The sequence below is a fragment of the Theropithecus gelada genome, chromosome 4, assembly GCF_003255815.1.
Source record: "Theropithecus gelada isolate Dixy chromosome 4, Tgel_1.0, whole genome shotgun sequence".
Lineage (NCBI taxonomy): Eukaryota > Metazoa > Chordata > Mammalia > Primates > Cercopithecidae > Theropithecus > Theropithecus gelada.
The window spans coordinates 151,750,903-151,769,780 of record NC_037671.1 but is presented as its reverse complement, the minus strand read 5'-3'; the positions used below and the strand labels follow the sequence as shown (position 1 = coordinate 151,769,780).

The 18,878-nt window shown below is 34.6% G+C and overlaps 1 protein-coding gene across 1 annotated transcript in view; it reads right to left on the bottom strand.

Moving 5' to 3' along the window:
- The window catches only part of RSPO3 (R-spondin 3), a 76,598-nt gene that overhangs the window by 35,304 nt on the left and 22,416 nt on the right, over positions 1-18,878 (bottom strand). Inside the window, exons 2-4 of the mRNA XM_025383096.1 lie at positions 10,935-11,126; positions 9,169-9,315; positions 4,264-4,461 (exon numbers count right to left, since the gene is read on the bottom strand). Coding sequence (XP_025238881.1) covers positions 4,264-4,461; positions 9,169-9,315; positions 10,935-11,126 — 537 coding nt within the window. The remainder of the gene's footprint in view (positions 1-4,263; positions 4,462-9,168; positions 9,316-10,934; positions 11,127-18,878) is intronic.

Here is an 18,878-nt window from a genome sequence, read left to right as displayed (position 1 = left end):
AAGGCAACCTAGAGTATACACAAATAGTACAATAATACAATGATTCCCACATTTGTTTCTTCCGTGGAGTGTCCCTAAACATTTTATTTCTTTCTATTTTAAAGGGTTCCTTTTCTGTTTCTCTGGTGGAATGAATGCTAGCTTATCTTTATACCAGGAAGGTAGATCTCCACCTCACTTCCTCCAGCAACGTGCTCTTCTCTCTCCTTCCTATCCCAAGATCTTACACTAACGTGACTAATAAGAATCTTTTTCATAAAATTAACCAAAGAACAAAATTTCTTTTATTCTTGGTGTGTTGCCTTAAAAACCATCTATAGGAAATTCTCTTTAGTTAATTAGAGGAAGGTACAAATGAATGAAAAATGTGTTTGTTGACTGCTTCCACCACCACATACACAAAACTACCTTTTTACATCAAATGCAGGTGTACACACGTCTTCCTGAGCTGTTTCAGTTTTCCTTATCTGAGATGGTTACACACTGTATGTCCAAAAAGTCAATAAATAAAATCTGGCAATCACTGGAAATGCATTTTCTCCTTGTTTACTTCTACTTAAATATGATGTTTCAATACACATGTGATAATAGTTTATATACTAGTCTGTATAATTTCTTAAAATCTATATTTTTGATATTTCAAATATATAATTCAATTAAGTTCAAGCTAGAAAGAATTCTATTGGTAATAACCTCTTACTAAAGTTAGTAATTGATGGAGAAATTCAGGCTGATTAAAAGGTAGCATGTCAAGTAAAGGGGAATAATCTGAAATACTGTAAACAAATACATGAGATAATTTAAATGTAAGGATACAACAATTAAATTTATCTCCTCGGGTTAACTTATTCTAAGCATGAGAAAATGGTAGTGAAGAAAAAATGTGTGTAAGATTTTGCAACACATACATATTTAAAAAGCATCTCCCAACTAGATGAATCCACTCTGTTCCTACAAACTATTTTCTTCTATTCAACTTCTTATTTGTGTACATTTTGAAAAGTCATTTCTGGATCTTATCATTCTTCCCTGGAGATCTTGCCTTTGGCAATTTCAACAGAGCAGAAAAAATCCTGAACACATGCTTCCTACCTTTTCCAAATATGAGTTATCTACCTCTGTCTATTGTTAACCTCTTAGGCAGGGATCACAGACCTAACTTTAAATTCAAGCTTTAATTTTATAAGAAAAGCTTTATCTTTTAGCATGCTCATCTAGAAATGCTCAAGCTATGAACCTAAAAGAATCTTCTAATTTTTTTAATCTATAAGCATCTGGGAGCAACTCAAATAATAGCTATCCTAAGTGTGAGGGGAAGTCATGTCTGTACCGTACCACTTATGGTGTTTATCTTTGAAGTTGATTAAATGTTTCTAATGCTTACTCTACTTAAAATAAGAAATGTCATCTTATATAGAAAAATATAAAGATAAAGTCCTCTACTAAATTTGCTCTGATGATATGCTTCTCTCTATGTATATGTGGGGATCTTATCCTTTAGGTTATAAATTCAAGACGAGTAATTGTCAAGATATTTTTATTATATATTATATGTAATATATAAATATATAGTAGAGCCTAAATGAAGACTCTGGATAATGTTATTATTTTGATATGATGCTTGATTGAGAGGATAGGGTGGGATGTCCAGAGGTCATTATTACTTTTCTATCTGGTTTGTGTTCAAATAGGATACTGGCTAACTAAACCTTAAGAGAAGTTAAGAAAACTGGAGGATTAGAGAGATAAACAACAAAGAGAGAAGTGATTTTCTTCCTACCTTAAATTTCTAGGCTACTTAAAAAAAGTTTTTGATAAACACCTTGAAAAATAAATGAAGAAAAATAAAAGTAGGACTAAATCTGGAAAGTAAATTGTAAATATGATTCGTATTTGCCTCTTGTTAGTCTATATTTTATAAAATTTGAAAAAATAAAACACCTAAATTTTTCTAGCTGTATAAACTTCTCTTTGTAAATGTAAAATGTCACTGTATCCTCAGAGGGGAAGAAAACAAACCAGAAAGACAGTTTTGAGCAAAATCTTATGTCACAGGTTACTGTTTCAAACTTCTTATGGTATTATTTATTTTATCTTTTTCTAGATGAGATAAATGCCAGTTTTAACAGCTGACATTTTCAATGTTAATGTTTAAGTCAAGTGCTACCAAAATATACTCTATTGAAAGATCACATTCTCAAGTAAAAGTAGTAAAATGTAATTAGAATTGTGATTTAATTCTGCTATTGGATAACTTTCTTCACTTATATTTTAAAAGGAATGCATACTGAATACTGATTAATAATATACAATCTTTGTGAAAAGAATGATATGAACAAAGACCACCTGTAAGTCATTAAATTTTAAAGAAATTTAGTAAACATAAGTAAATGTATGGCAATGGGAGCATACCAACAAGTAGAATGATGAAATATTTGACTTCCAAATCCAACTTTTAAAATCTAAGATGTTTTAAATTAATTGGTAACAAATGCCAAAAGGCTTTTTCACTAGCCAGCTTTCATTCCTTAAACTAAATTTTAATCAAAACCTCCTACAAATTTACAAAAGTTTGAAGTTCTCTTTAAATAACCCATGTCTTCAAGAATTTTTTCACATTAACTACTTGATTAGAATGGCAGAAGCAGGTTTTATAGCTTTTGGTGATGGCCAATTCTTTTGGCATAATGGATGTTTCTTTGCAATGTACAGGTGACCCAAATTCTCTCTTGTATAAGCAATGTTCAAGTTTGCAGTGTCCTCTTCTGTGTTCCCTTTAAACTAGTTCACATGTCTATAATCTCCCTTACTCTATGATGTTGTGATTATCTGTTTAAACATCTCAACCTTTCACGGTGTACCTTCACAATAGAGAGACAGTACGCCATTCAGTTGTGAATCCTTAGGCGCTAGTACTGTGCATAGCCATAAAGTAAGAATATAATAAAACTAGGTTGAATGAATAAATGAATGAAATCAGCTAGTAAATGAATGAAATAGCCTAATAAATGTCACCTATGGAGAAATAAGCTAAGAAAGGTCAACTACAGAGGCAATCAAACCCCTTTGGAATTAATTGAGAAGATCATTTATAGACTCACCAGATAACTGCCAATAGTTACATAAAACTACACAATGTATTATTTGTAGGAAGTGGTGCTAAAGATATTAATGAGAAAGATAGAAAAATGATATTTTAAAGATCGGCAACTGAGGGTCTTCTAGCTGGAAGTTTATTCACCCTAATGGATCATATTATTAAATGGTATATTTCTCCTTGTTGATTTCATAGCAAATTCTAATAGTTAATACTGATGGAATAGGTTCTGTAATCTGGTCTATAAAGTTAGTGTGATATGAAAAGAAATCTGGAGACAAATATCTTTAATGATTTTGCTATATTCATAAAATGTGGCCTTGATCATTTTATTCAAAATAAAGTCAGTATTAACTGTACTGACCAGGTATGGTGGCTCACGCTTATAATCCCAGCATTTTGAGAAGCTGAGGTGGGATAATTGCTTGAGCCTGGGAGTTTGAGGTTGCAGTGAACTATGATGACACCACTGTAATACAGCCTGGATGACAGAATGATATTCTGTCTTTAATTAATTATATATATATATAAGCTTTTGTAGCTATGCATATATTATATATTATATACATTATATGCTTGTATATAATACATAATATATTATATATAATATATAATATATTTATATATTTATATAATATAAATATTAATATATTTACATATTATATAATATAAAATAATATATAATATATAATTATATAATATATAATATTATATTATATATTTTGTATATATATATATGCTTAGCTACAAAAGCTTACCACTAAATTTCACTACTTTGGTTTGCAGGCAGTGAGGAAAGGAATGTTTGATGGTAGTGTTTCTTTGTCTTGTTCTTATACCAAAAGTCATTTAGACTTCCCAAAAATTTTCTAAGTACTAGGAAAGCAGATTATATTAAAGATAATGCCCTAAATGCTTACAATACAAAGCAGTTCATCAAAGTTCAATTACCACACTTCTATAGTAGTTTAAAGTTCTGACATCAGGCTCCATATTTTGGAATTACCGCATCTATATTCTGTAATTTATAAGCAACATTCTTGTTTGGTACACATTTTAGGATATTAGGCATGAGAGATAATGCCAAATGTTTCCTAAGAAATAAAATGAAAAGTGCAACAGATTATGAGGATTCAAACAAGCACATTTTGTTATTATGATTGTACCTCGTTCTCCCTTCTGACACTTCTTCCTTTGCACTGTACACTTTCTTGTCTCATTTGTGGGGGGACACAGGTTACCCTTTGCTGAAGGATGCTGCATTATTTCTCGGACCCGTGTTTCAGTCCCTCTTTTGAAGCCACATGTTTTTCCCTTCTTCGTGCATGGACTCCAAGGATTCCATTCACTGACCTCACAGTGCACTGAAACAGAACAGAAGAAACAGACTCAGTTGGCTCACAACCACTTTCACTATTGTTGAGTTAAAAAAAATTTGCTTCAATCAAAACTTGCTCAAATTTGAGCAGAAATCTTGCAGATCAAAGTCGGGCAAGATGACCTAAATATAAAAACAAGAGAATGGGAAAGGCAGAAATTGAATGTTTTCAGTTTGGTACTCATTATCAGGTAAACTCATTTTTGCATTGGATTTCCTTTTTCTTTAGATTGATTAGCACAGGCACTAACCTTAATATAATCACTAAAATTGATCAATTCTTTATAATTTCCAGAGCACTGCTGCAATTGTTGATTGATCCTGACCTGAATTTGAAGAACAGTTGTTATACTATGTGTTAGAGAATTGATTCTCAAACTTTAGCATGCATCAGAATCACTTGGAGGGCTTGCTAAAACAAAAAATGCTGGAGCTTTCCCCACCAGCCCCCACCAGAGTTTCTGATTCGGTTAACTGGGGTAGGACTGTGAATTTGCCTAACAATACAGGTAATGTTGATTTGCAGGTACTGGGAACACCATTTGAGAAACTCTGTGTTAGAGAACGCTTGAGCAGAAAATGAATCCAGGTCTTTGGCCTACTATTTACTGCCTTTTCTTACTTCATGTGCTGTTGTATGCTTAAATATTGATACCTGTTACTGAGTATGGTTCAGACATAGCGGTGTCTATTATATGTGAATTCTGTGTCAATTTCAGCTGATAACCTGTTTCTAAAATTAACCTGATCAAGTGATTCCTAAGATGACCTGATGTACTTTTTCTGAAGCTTCTTTTGGAGATTTGGTTCCTTTTTCTGTGTTAGTTTCTTTTTTTCAATAATGGCTTTCTCAGGTTGTAACAGATTTTTGCACTTCTAAAGAAAAGAAACATCTACAAGGTGCTATTATATTTATGTCCCTAAAACTTTCTAATGTATAAAAACAGCCAGCAACAGTAACTCTTTCAGATGACTTAAGACTGTCTCCACAAAAAGAAGTTTCCAGTAACCTCCCTTATTGCCTTCTGATTTAATGATTCCTTACTTTGGAGCAGAATACTATCTCTCTTAACAGCCTCAAGAAAGATAACTTAAATGTTTTAGAAATTTAAATCCATTTATGATACATTTTTCACAGGCCTTTTCAGGCAGTTTTAGGTCCCTGAGTGCAACACGGAATTAAATGGAATTGATTAAATACATGACTTTAGGTTTCTGTTAAGTGAAATGAACTCTATTGAACCATTTTAAAATAGTCCTCATGCTCGGTTATACCATTACAATTTTCATTCAAGAGTAGAGTAAGTCAATTAATAATATTATAATCTCTTGTTGGTTATGGATATTATCTTGCAGCATGCCATTCTGATATTAACCATTGAAAACTAGTGTATCCTTAGCATTACAAAAAAAAAAAACACCTCCAAAAAAGCAAATGAGAAGAGGAAAGTCAATGTTTGTGAGCTGTTGCTTTGTCCAGTATTCATTTAATTCCAGAATTAAGAGGACTGAATTAGAAAAAATTATCTGATGTGCAAGTGACCAGAACTTTGGTGCTCTTTCATAATAGCAAAAGTGGTCTAAGCAAATGTATACTTGGACTTCAGAAAAACATATTTAAAAAAATACAGCTTAGGTAATTATTAGTTTACAGTCAGAAGATGAATGGTTTTAAAAATTAAATTCTAAGGACAACCTTAGATAGTTTCATTGGTGGAGGGAACATATTCAAAACTAATGAGTTTAGGTAGTAAAAAGCTCTAATGAGACCAGAGAGCTAAAGCACCATGAGATGAGGCGAATTTATCTTAGAGAAATACTGTAGAATAAACCTACAATGTTAGCATCCAAATAATATTTCCAGAAAAAAAAAGAAAACTGAAAAAAAGTGCTAAAGACAACACAAAAGGTGATTTAAGTTCTCTTCAGATCATTTAATGAACAATGTGGAATCGAAGCACTCCTTGGTTAAGAGGCAGTTAAGAAAAAACAGAATATTCACCTTCTGTGTTCCTTCTAGCTTCTGTATTAAGAACAATCTGAAAACTGGAAATCTTTAGCTATTCACTAATGAAGCAAATGAAGCACATGTCCCATAAAGGCAATGAGCTCCAGTTCCTGGGAATGATTGTGCTGTGGTTGATCATCAGTGCGAGATGCTGTAAAAGCGATTCCCGAATTGGTAAGAAAGCTGAATACGATGTCCTACTAGTAATGTCCTACTAGTAATGACTTTACTTGTCATTTTGCTCTAACTCTTGTTGACTAGTTGCATGGTTACCTATAGAACACAGCAAGAGAATGTCCCTTACTACTCAGTGCTTGGAGTGAGACATATTCTCTCTGTGATTTCTTGAACAAATCCAACTCTCTAAGAGAAGCAATGAGGGTGACAAAATGACAGTGCAGAAAGGAAGCAAATATCTGGAGCACAAAGTGAAAAGAATATGTTCTCTTATAAAATTTGGTTCAGTGGATGTTTCTGTTCCATTTGACCTGCAAACCGTGGAAAGCGGATATATTGTGGCATACCTCTTTCATCCCAGCTCTGTATCAGGGTAGCATTTCCTCTGTTTATGACCTTTCCTCTCAATTTAAAATCTCGATAGGAAACTAGAAATACGGTGTGGATTTTAGCAATGAGAAAGACACATTCTTTCTGTTGGGTGAGTAGTGGGAAGCTGAAGTTAAGTTACTAATGACAGCACTGAAAATAACTTAAAATGTTTCTTTGGGGCCATCATTTTGGCTCTCTGGATCCTAGTTTTCACATTTGTAAAAGGAACAGGCTTTAATATTCCTTCATGATATAGAAGCAGGTCATTGTCATCTTCCCTGAAATTCTGGACTGTACTAAAGGCATGGCAGGTGTAGTACCTGTAGGCTAGGCACCATATGATGGGAGACATATCTTATCGAGCAAACAACAGGAGCCAGCCCTGAATGAAAGTTGGTGATTTGTGTTACTACAGTGTTCTAGGTCATTTGCATCTATTAAATGAACCAAATTCAGTAACTGGCCTTTGGACTGCTAAACTCTCTTCCAAAATATATAAACTTAAATGTAGTTGTGTTAAGAAATAAGTAGTCTTAGTCTTACTAGTAGTATAAATTATCAGTAAGCTTTAAAGACAAATCCAATAGTGCCAAGTGTGAAATGATCTCCCTGACAGAAAAGCATTAATACATTTCAGGTAAATAGCCTTTCCAGAACTGAATGTTACAACTTCAACAGCTGAAAAAATCTAACTATGTGCCTTTTTTTTTCCGGGTAGAGAAATGTTGCAAACATTCTGCAACTCATCCTGAATTTCTGCTCTTGAATATTCCACAGACGTGTTTTCTATTTTTTCCAGTGTTTGGAACTTATTACCTCTAATCATCAGCCCTCAGGACCTATAAGAAAAAGAACTTGTAGTGCTTTTCTTTTGTACTTTTTACCCTATTCCTAGGTTGCTTTTTTTCCATGTGTTTTTACAACTAGAGAAGAAAAAACGTAACCAAAATGAGCCATGAACTATTTCAAGACCGTTGTTTTCCAGATGCTTCTAAAATTATCTTTAAAATATCTATTTATTGTATTCTATCAAAAACATTGTTTAGAAATAAAAGTGCTGCGGTGGACTTGAAATGGTTAACCCACCACTTTAGAGTTATTACTCCAGCACTTTAGATTCTAAGGGACTCCTAAGATGGGGACCCCAGGGGAGTCCTGGAGACTATCTTGTACTGAATCAGGAGGGCAGTTGTGTGGATATGCCAACATCACCGCAGCATCAAAGGTTCTTATAATTCTTGCCCAGGGGATTTTGAGATTTCCTAGGCTATTTTCCCATTTGGTTTAGCATCTGCTTCCCAAGTGTTCATCAAAGTTGTAGCTGTAGTAGCTGCACAACGTTTAAAAGAGGGAAAATATAGCCTGACAGTGATCTGTTATTTAGACAAACAACTTGTCTGAGGGACCTCCCCTTCAGGAAATTCAGCCTGCAATTAATCAGACCCAGGGACTATCTCAATCTGTCAGTGTGAGTAAGTCCACAATCCTCTTTATTATATATCAATACCCGTGGAAGCAGAATATTTCAGCATAGCAGTGTGAGAGAAAAAGAGTGAGATTTCAACTAAATCACTTCCAGTTCCTAGGTCTTTGATCCACTTACTGAGCATTAATGGGCTGTGTCAAGAGAATATATGTTCCCTCCTTGGAAAATAACTTTGGTCATTAGTTGAGATCAGACTTAGGTGTTTTATGAAACTGTTGCTTTAAGGTAAAAATTAAGTTCAAGACATATATGTATGTCACATAACAGATCACTGTCAGATATATATATATGTGTGTGTGTGTGTGTCTTGACTGAATTTTTACTTAAATAAAATTCATTAAATAATAATTTAAATAAAAAGTCATTAAATAATAATAAAAATAAATCTATCATAAACAGAACAGTTGAAACAATTATTGATAGTCCTTAAGTAATAAGGAAGCACCCACTGTATTAAATTGTACTATAATACATACTAGATAAGGTTATAAAAAACACCTCTAAGAGAGTATCTTTATAAAGAAGGATAGAGACAGTCTTAAGAGATCTCAGCCCAAGAACCTTCAAGTTCTTTTGACAAAGGACTTTGAAAAGCACTTCCATGGAGACTGACATTATCACTTCTTCAAATTATTCCAGGTTCTCCTTACCAATATTGACACACTCCATAGTATGGTTGTTGGCTTCCAACCCTTCTGGGCAATTGTCAAGGCACTTTCCAAGGTGTAAGTAAAATCCACTTTTACATTTTGTGCAGAAATTTTTGTTGAAACAGGTATCACAGTCAGCTTTGCATTCTGAAAGATAAAAAAGAAAGAGAAATATGCCTGCATTATGTTCTCTTAACATAAAACTATCTTTAAAACATAAAGTTTTATGTTCTGCATGTGTCAAACACAGGCACACACAACTTTAGTATCAAATAAACACCTGAAGTCCAAAATTATTTTGCCAGACTGAATTCAGGATCCCTCCACAGTGATTTAGTTGGTGTACATTGGTTATTGATTTTAAAATCATTATACTGATTGTCCTATGAAAAAAATCTTTGTTTTGTATATATATATAGCCAAGAATATTTATAAGATGAAATATCTGTTTATATTAAGTGATAGTGAAAATGTTTCATCAGAACCTTAAGAAAATATACAAAGGATATTGCCTTCGTGTTGTTCTTGAGGGCTATTGATTCTTACAACAAATATTTGATTGCCTACTATGTGCCAGGCATTGTTTTCTATATTGGTTGACAGCAATGCACAAGAGAGGTAAGAGTCAGGCTTCAGAAAGTTTACATCCTGGGAGAGGACGTATGGTAAACAGTAAAAATAGTTCACCCTTATATGGCGCTTACTGTAAGCCAGGATTGCTATAATGTTTTACAATATTATTAAGTCATTTAAAGTTTACAACGATCCAATGAGGTAGTCATTGGTATAATTTCATTTTACACATAAGGAAACTCAGGCTAACAAAGGGTATGAAACTAACCCAGGACAACAGATCAGACTGCTTTTTGAAACCAAGCAGTCTAGTTCCAAAGTGATAGGTGCTCTGGAAAACAAACAACAACAACAACAACAACAAAAACAACAGCAAATGGTGGGAAAAAGAGATGGAGAACGGTTGACGGGGGAACAGGCTGATTATTTTGGAAAAGATGATCATGGAGTGTCTCTCTGAGAAGGTGACATATGAGCAAAATCATCAATGAAATAAGACAGCCAGCCATGCAAAGATGTGGGCAAAAAGCTTTCCAACTGCTAGAACAGCCAGTGTAGAACATAATTGCAAAGGCTTGAGGTGAGAAGATCTTACAAGAAGGCAAGTGAGGCTGGTGCAAAATGGCTGAGGGGGAGTTGTAGGAGATGAGTTTGGAGAGATTGATGGAACTACATATGATATTTGAATAGAGTGGTATTTCCTAATTTACATTTTTGAGAAAGCACACTTGGTCTGCAGTGTGAAAAACAGGTTTTCAGGGTCCAGATGACAGTACTCCCAACATTTATTTCCCACTGATAAATAAATGTTTCAGTTGCTCTGGAATCTCTCTTGAAGTCAAAATAGCTGAAATGATTCGACAAGTTAGTTAATACTTGGATTTTGTGTTGATAATGGAAACTCAGATGGAATTGAGACTTACAGTACTTTTCTATAGGTTCAATGAGCAATAATCACATTCCCAGCTTTTGCTTTCAGAATTAAAAAGAAAACCAAAACATGAGTGCTTTTTTGTAAGTTAGTGATAAAATTTTCTGGTTCTGATGGTTAAGTCCAAATATGGTTTAGCCTAATTATCAGATAAACATTATTGTTTACTTAACATTGAATATCACAAATATATTAGAGGCCATTTCAATCTGGAAAAGTCACCAAGGATGAGATAAAAATACAATTTCGTGTAGGCACTTACTTGTACACTTATTTATATCTGGATATCGAGTTCCATAATATCCACTTGGACATGAAGAGAGACATACTCCAATCTGCTTCATGCCAATTCTTTCCAGAACAAAAAATAGTCTGGGCTTACATGACAAACATCCATTGTAATCTGAACATGTTGCACAGCCTCCTTGGCAGCCTTGACTGACGTTAGGATGCACTGCGGAGACAAATGTAGAAAGACATTACAAAGGTTAAACCACAGATATAAAAGTTAGATGACATTTTCTGGGCAGGATATACATTTTCTTTCATTAGGTTTCAATTTGTTGGTAATGAGTAAATGAGGTGGGATTTTTTTCCTACCAGTTTTTGTGATCTTTTATTTCCCTTTAGCACATATATTGTTTTTAATTTCAAAGTTCTTAAAATTGAGCATTTGAAAAATAAGAATATACTCCTCAAAGGACTTATCTATGTATGTGTGTGTATACATATTCTCTTTATATGTAATATATACTGTATAATTATGTATAACTAATTATACATATATTCTCTTTATATATATAATATCCTCACTGAACTAGCACCCTGGGAGATTGGGGACTGGTAATTTTGTGCTCATTTACACAGTGAAATTAATACACATTTGCTTTGCTTTTCATTTACGTAATGGAGGATAAGCATATATTTCTAATTTCTTCAGTAAGTAAAATAATGTACACTAGGGCTTAACTTGAGTAAGGACACTAAGTTTTATAATATCTGTTTTGAACTGTGGTGTATTAGAGAACACAATTTTACTTTTTGATCCAATGCAAACTGATGTTGGAACTATGTTAGCTGTTGAGCACCCCACAATTCCTTCATGAAATATTTCTTCTCACACGAGCTTAATCATTGCCAGTTCAAATAGATATAATGGTGAAAATGTGATGCTTATCTCACCAGTATTTCCATGTGGATCTGTGACTACTTATGGTAATTTATGTTCAATATTTTCTCTTTTGGGACTGGAGTCTTACAGTTTCTGTGCCCTCATCTTCTACTTACTCGAGTGAAATGTATATTTGGTGAGAATGGACCAGTCTACCTTAAGAATCACTGTTACACACATTCCAGGGTTTTCAAGAGTTACCAATGTGTGAGTTAAGAGTGTTCGTTAGCAAGTCTGAACAAACAGAAACAAATATTTGGGAGACTTATGCTTACTTAAGATCATCACAACTTTAAATCTTCTTTTGACTATTAACTAGTCATCATTACCTCTGCATGAGCTGATAAAAACTGCTAAGGGGCGTTTCTCATATAGCTGGTGTTTAGGATTATTTCTTTTCCTATTGTGTTCTTCACTCAAGTATATTGCTAATAGCTTTATCGTCCTTTGAAGATGCCAGAGGAAAAAAAAATCATAATCCTTAGAGAAAGAAAGATTCATGCACAGGAATCTAAAGGCATCCCAGTGTATTTCTGGCTTCTTTTGTTGGTAGTAGAAGGAGTAGACTCTGATGGACCTTAGCATAGTTAAGTCTGTCTTTACAGTGACGTTTGGTTATTGCTAAGTTCTTTACCACAAAAACAAATCCCTCCAGGCTTAGTTAGAAGAGGTACCCATAAGACCAAACAGCCTTACCACAGGAGTGCACGGGTTAGTTACAGAGAGGTCATTCGGTTGACCAGCATCCTCTGCCTGTAGGAAACCATCCCCAAATCAGCCACAGGAACCACAAGCAGCTCATTCTCATTCCAAGACGTTTTGTAAATAAACTAAGGAAATGTGTGGGGGAAGGGAAGTCTGCTTTTCCTGTGCATGCTCCTCTGTGGGGGTGGGGCAGTCACATAAAGTGGCACAGGAGGTTTAGACATTACAGGGCCTGGGGGACTTGTAAGTGAAACTACTTTCCAAGTAACAGGGTCATTTTTCATGCCAGTAACTCATCATTTGGTGACTTACAGAAAACGTGTACATATTGTAAGCTTGCAAAGATCCTAGAAGGGAAAAGGGGCAAGAGATTTCCATGTGTTCAGACACGTGTTCAGAATCTATCATTACCCATTTCAAGAAGCAAGAGGTGTAGATAAAAACTTGTAAGACCTTTTCATAGAATTGTCTATGGAAGAGTGGACCTCAACTTGAAAGAAAAGTGCTTCACACTCAGGGCACTAAGAGACTCTGGGTTTAAGGAAGATGGACCATATTGGTCCATGCCAATCCATCCCTATCTCTGAAATGTGGCTGCTGAAAGAAAACACACAGTTCTAATTTTATGTATTCTGAAACTTTTGCCAATTATGATATAATTTTAAATATATCAATTATTAATGTAAACATGATTTACATATTCAGAGCTTCAAAAAGTGACATTCCTTAAGATAAATTTTATTTTTAAAACTAGGTTTTGAATGTTTGGAATGTTCTCCAGGAGAGAGCTTTGAGTAAGTCTCATGATTGTAACCGTATCCACTGAAATTATGAGATGTGCCAAAATACCTTGCTTGATTCCCTCTGTCTCTAAAACGTTTACTGATGAAATGCAGCACAGTCAACATTGTGCTACAATAATTCTTTTTGCTTTTTTTTCATATTTTGATTTCCTAGGCAAAGGTTTTTTAAAAATTTGATTTTTGGAAAAGCAAGAAAGACCTAGTTGTCCCAACTTGCAATAAAATTTTGTGTCTTAATCAATGAATTTTGAATATGGGCAATGAATTTTGAATATCAAATGATGGCAAACCTTATTTCTTCAGGGAGATTTAAATGTTGGCTGTGGGAAGAGAGAGAAATGGAGACTATGAAGCTCAGATTCAATGAGTCTAGACTTTTTTATGGTTATGTAGTATAGTGACAGCTTTCTTGAATGCCGTATAAGGATCACACAAATTACACAGTCAGTATTACACAACTAGGTACAAATTTCCCAAACTTCATTTTAAGGCAAGAGATTTTACTTTTTATATGGAAACCACAAAAACTTTGGTCTATATTGACTGTAACAACACTTTCAGCCATAAAATCTTGTGATTCTGAGACAGAAAATAGAATTTTACTTTCTCATGTGTCTTTCTTTTTATTACCCATTCAATATTAACTTCATTTTGCATTTCTAAATCACCTTTTTCAAACAATATTTTCCTACTATTATTTGAAATTGTTGGTGGAGAGGTAGGGAATGTTTCACAGAATCTCAATGTTTGAACTTAATCTTAGAAAACGAGTTGGAGTTTATCAGTACCTAAGTGGCCATGTGTGGCTAGAGAAGGAAACACTACAATGACCCAAGCTGGGAAGGAGACTGGCATGAGTTTGATGCAACTGGTGCATAAGTAGTGGGGAATGAAGATATGGGGAATAACAAGAAGATTGGAAGCATAAAATAGATCTAGATTACAGAAACTTTTTTGAGATAGGCCAGTGAAATTCTTCCGTAAATATAGGGTGTTTCAATCACACTAGTGATTGAAATATAAGATTTGAATTGGAAAGGAAATTTCCCTGGCAGTGTGGCAGGCATGCAAACTAGGAAAAGAATAATGCAGTGGTCAAGGTAAGAGGCTGATGATAACTTAAAACACGGCAGAGGCAATATAATGTAGTGAGGAAGGGATGTATGTTTCAAGGATATTTAGGAGGTGGTATCAATCAAATATAGTGGCCAATGGCATGTAGGCTGAACAAGAAAGAGGATTTGAAAAGGTGTGTTTCTAGGTCCAGCCAGTGAATAGAGAGGGGAGGGGCTACCAGGCGAGTGAAAGTCTGCAGCTGGAGAGTAGAGCATGGTGCATAGAATACCGATGTTTAAAAAGATAAACCTGGCTTGGAATCATTAATTTTGCAGATTTTGTGAAATATCCAGAGAGTGATGCTTAATAGATGGAGCTTACTTTGGAGTGGCTGTTGGAGATGTTCACATGAGTCTCTGACAGTGGTTACTTAATTAGAAAAGGCATGGGAGCTACTGGGCCTGGCACAGTGGCTCATGCCTCTAATCCCTGGCGGGCTGATCACATGAGACCAGGAGTTTGAGACCAGCCTGGCTAACATGGAGAAACTCCATCTCTACTAACAATACGAAAATTAGCCCAGTGTGGTGGTGCACATCTGTAATCCCAGCGACTGTAACTGCTTGAGCCTAGGAGTTGGAGATTGAAGTGAGCGCAGATCGCGCCATTGCACTCCAGCCTGGGCGACAGAGTGAGACTCTGCCTAAAAAAAAAAAAAAAGGAGAGGGGGGAACTAATGAAAACTTAAAGAAAAAGAGGACATCATGCAAAATAGGGGACATTTGGTAAGAGAACAAAATGTATTATCAGCAGCTTTAAACAATACTTTGAATTTCTAGGTGACTCACTGTTGCTTTCAAAGCATACTCAAATGCTAAATTAACTGTGGTAATTGCCTTATGATATAAGTAAGTAGAAGCTATCATAATCATTTATTTCGAAACTTCAAACTTGGACTCAAATGAATGCTGTAATCTGCTGGAAAAATAGTGAGTTTAGATCAGAGGTGAAAATAGAGATCTTTGATATCTGGTAACTATATCTTTATATATAAGTACACTTTAGATGTGTAATGGGGGTAGATATGAATGGGAAAATGGGCATAATTCATGGAAACTTTAAATTGGGACTTTCTACTAAAAATGTGTCACATACACAATGAAATTAATATGTCTATCCTTAAAATTAAGACAGAGGGAAGTATTATTTCTTGTTTATTATGGTTAGTTGTACGAAAAGGGTATACACTGATACATAACTTAAACCTACTTTCAGTGTCTGAACTGTCAACACTCCCTGAGTAAGAAACTTCAATTTCACTATCTGTTAAAGAAGGCTTCCTACTATTTGATAACCTTTAACTTGTGATACATAACTAATGCAACCATTCCTAAGAGACTTGCTATTATCATAAGAGTTAATTCAACTTTGATAAAACATCCAGAATATAGAATTTTAAATGGAACCAGAACATTTGGTCAATATACAGCCTTTCGCTACTTGTTTTCAATGTTTATGATGAATCAACTAATACATTATTGGGAACTAAATTCTGTTTCTGTGACAATTTAAGTGCAAGCTTCAAGCATTTGCTTTACTTTAATTTACTTCTAAAGCTCAGTTACAAATGTACTAAGAGCTACTGTAAGTTGTTATGTGAAAAAAATCCACTATTGCATGCTGTTAATTACTGCTGATCATTTATTTGTAGCTAATTTCCAGAAATGTAAATTTTAGTAGACTTTAGACTAATAAAACAGGCTTGACTGAGTTGAAAAGAAGTGCCAGATAATAAAAGCAACATTGATTTTATAATCTAATTAAAAATTAATAAACTCACAAATTTGATCTAAGTTAGTTTTAACAACAACAAAAACATCATATACAAAGTCTCTCCAAAGCATACTTGTCTGCACAACATTCGCTGCCTGTTTTTCTGCATGCAGTGGCCTTAAGAGACAGGGTAGAGAGAAGAGACCAACTGAATTCTACAATCAAAGGATTTTTTACATCTGTCCTTTCCTCCATGCCTTCTCTTTTTAGAAGTGTGCTCACATTGACTGTATACTTCCTAAGGGAAGAGGTCTCATGGTTTGATAATTTCTTCTTCTTTTTTCCTCTATAGTTTCAGGAATTTGAGATAATTCCCACCTTCCATTCATGGCAGCTATTTATTGAATACGTTCTCAATAAAGTGATTTTGATTATTGAAGGAATGAACACAATACATATAAAAAAGCTACATTAAAAAAAAATAAACATGTTGTTAGGCACAGTGGCTCACACCTGTAATCCCCGCACTTTCCTTGAGCCAAGGAGTTTGAGACTAGCCTGGGCAACATAGCAAAACCCTGTTTCTACCAAAAAAAAAAAAAAAAAAAAAAATTAGCTGAGCACGGTGACCCACACCTGTGGTCCCAGCTACTCAGGAGGCTGAGGTGGGAGGATCCTTTGAGCACAGAAGGCCCAGGCTCCAGTGAGCCAAGATTGCACCACTGCACTTCAGCCTGGATGACAGAGCGAGACCTTGTCTAAAAAAAAAAAAAAAAGTTAAAATAGTAAATATTTAACAGAAAGTATCTATAATAATTTAAGTGGGCTATGCCTAGGAATATCTGGCAAAGAAATCAAGTTCCAATTACATAAACTTTGAATGCTTAATTATGAAATCAATCATTCAAAGTGAAGCCACATAACAGCTTTTTTATGTGTCATTTACTTCAGTAATTCATTCCCTTAGAGAAAGTGTGGCGCTTTTTCTTGCCTAAGTTAGGACAATGCATTTCTACCATATCTTGGGACTTGATTATTACAGAGTCACATTTAACTTTGGAGTAATATTATACTTATTGAAAATTAAGAGATGTTTCCCGATTCCTCTGGAATGTTTGGCAATGTTCACTTTAAGAAAAGTCTAATGTTAAAAATTTGAATTATTTGGCTGTCTCTCTAAACTTCTGCCCAGTCAACCCAAGAAAATATTCAGAGTCAATGTTTCTTATTTGTTCATGTGTTAAAGCTTCTAAAGTAGAGCTGACAATGGCGGGGTCTCTACAACCATTTAGGCAACTTGAGAAATTTAGGTATAGATAGCAAAATACGTACAAAAGGTTTTTTGAATAAATATAATTACTTATTGGGATACAACACTCCTTTTGGATCATGAAACTATGATATTTGGGTGAATACAGGTTTATTCATTATTATATTTTATTGATAACTTATTGAAAGAACCACATGTTTATATGTCCAAATATATACAGACCCTGCCATTTTTGAAATACTGTTTATCATCTGATGGTTCTAGGGTTTTAATATACCAACGTTTTGACCATTAAGTCAATTAAAATTCACCTATGCTATTTAAATACACATATTTAAATATGTGCACATATGTGTTTATATGCATGTGTGTGCATGCGTATATACATATACATATGCATGCATACATGCCCATGCATGCACACATACCAACATACAAATTCTATTGGTCTTTCATCAAACTCAAAAGTACAGACATTAATTGAACTGTAACAGCTAGGATAATAGAGTCTGCTGTATATTTTGCCCTACTAAATCAACATTTAATCTGAAAGTTTGTGCCTACACCAAAGGTTGAAAGAATTCCTAAGAGTCTCAGAGAGGAATGTCTTCACCAGCTGCTGAATATAGCCCAGTTGGTGCGCCACCATTATTATGTGGGGAAACGTACTGTTTTTAATGGAAATGGTTTCTTTGAGAACTTGGAAACTCTTTCTCTTTCTCTTCCTGAATAATAATTTCCTGAAGGGAGTCTAATATTTATATTCTATAAATACTTTAAAATAAAACCACAGCAATAAGACAAACCTAACATTAAACAGCAAATAGCTGGGCTTTCCACTAAAATCAAGTCAGCCCAAAATATTAAGAAAATGGCTAGCAAATGATGGTAGCTGTAGAATTCATGAAATCTAAGATATGATGAATATTTGGGAGCTCAGTGCCAACCTGCTAACTGAAGGCTATGCTTTGCCTAACCACATCTAGTACAGAATCAGGACTAGAAATGAAAGATAGATGCAAGTAGGCTTCACTGTATATGGATACACTGTGGAAACTATGATTAAGGTTTTCAACAAAAATTTCACCCACAGTGTGCTCAACATTTCACGTGATGCAGGAAAGGCAGGAATGAATAAGAAATCTAGTTCCTGAAGACATGATGTTCATCAGGTAATAAGTAAGTAAACAAGGAATCAAATGGTTAAAGATTGTAATGAGTGTTGTTAAGGCAACAAACAGGTGGATAAGGCAGAGAATAACTCTGGGAAGCTTCCTTAAATACATGTCAGGGAAGACCCTTTAAGGCCACTCCTTAGCCAAGGCCTGCAGAATAAGAAGGAGTCATAACGTAAACCCAGGAAGAGTATTTCAGGTAGAGCACCAGCAATGCAAACAGTATAAAGCCGTGGGAGAAGCTGGGCACAAG